The sequence below is a fragment of the Trypanosoma equiperdum genome (assembly GCF_001457755.1).
Source record: "Trypanosoma equiperdum strain OVI genome assembly, contig: ctg_492, whole genome shotgun sequence".
NCBI lineage: Eukaryota > Euglenozoa > Kinetoplastea > Trypanosomatida > Trypanosomatidae > Trypanosoma > Trypanosoma equiperdum.
In genome coordinates, this window is record NW_027124412.1 from 5635 (window position 1) to 6321 (window position 687).

At 50.9% G+C, this 687-nt stretch overlaps 1 pseudogene across 1 annotated transcript in view; it reads left to right on the top strand.

The window, feature by feature from the left end:
- The window catches only part of TEOVI_000210100:pseudogene, a 1237-nt pseudogene that overhangs the window by 330 nt on the left and 220 nt on the right, over positions 1 to 687 (top strand). Inside the window, exon 2 of the mRNA in view lies at positions 2 to 687. This exon is cut by the window's right edge and continues 220 nt beyond it. Within this exon, the coding sequence occupies positions 2 to 687 (686 nt within the window). The remainder of the gene's footprint in view (position 1) is intronic.

Genomic DNA, 687 nt, shown 5'->3' on the forward strand with positions numbered 1-687 from the left:
GATGGCAGACAAAATAAAGAAAGAGCACAGACTAGACGCAGCAGACGCCAGCCAACTACAAGAAACTAGTGTGGAAATAAGCCAAATCGCAGATGCATCATTCGACGTCTACTCGGCGGTGGCAAACAGCGAAGAAACCAAAAGCGACGAGGACATAATAAAAGAGCTGAGAGATGCACTAACAGGTGACACACAAACAGGTGCAGTGGACACTGATGGAACCAAGGCGTTCACCACAACAGGCCAGAACTACGCCCAAGCTTGTGAAACCGGAACAACAACAGCAGCAAAAACGGCGCTAGGCGCTCTGTTCTGCCTCTGCGTGGTCCCAAACAGCCAAAGCAACAAACCTTGCATTGCAGAATACACCCATCCAACCTGGAACGTCGCCGGGGAGCCAAACAGCGGCACTTACGCCAGCCTACGAAAAATGCGCCAACAAAGGCACGCGAATACTATCTCGGCTCATAAAGTGACAGCCGCAGTAGAAGCCATCGAAAATAAGCTGACAGGCGCATCGTCAACAGCCATGCTAGGCGAACCGGTGGCCACATGTGACGGATCAAATAACGGTGCTCGCATAAAGTACCAAAACGCAGCGGCCGGGGACGTTGTGGAATTTAACAAAATACCGTGGCTGGAAAAAATGAAGACGGTAGCGCAATGGCTACAACAGAGAGAGCAACA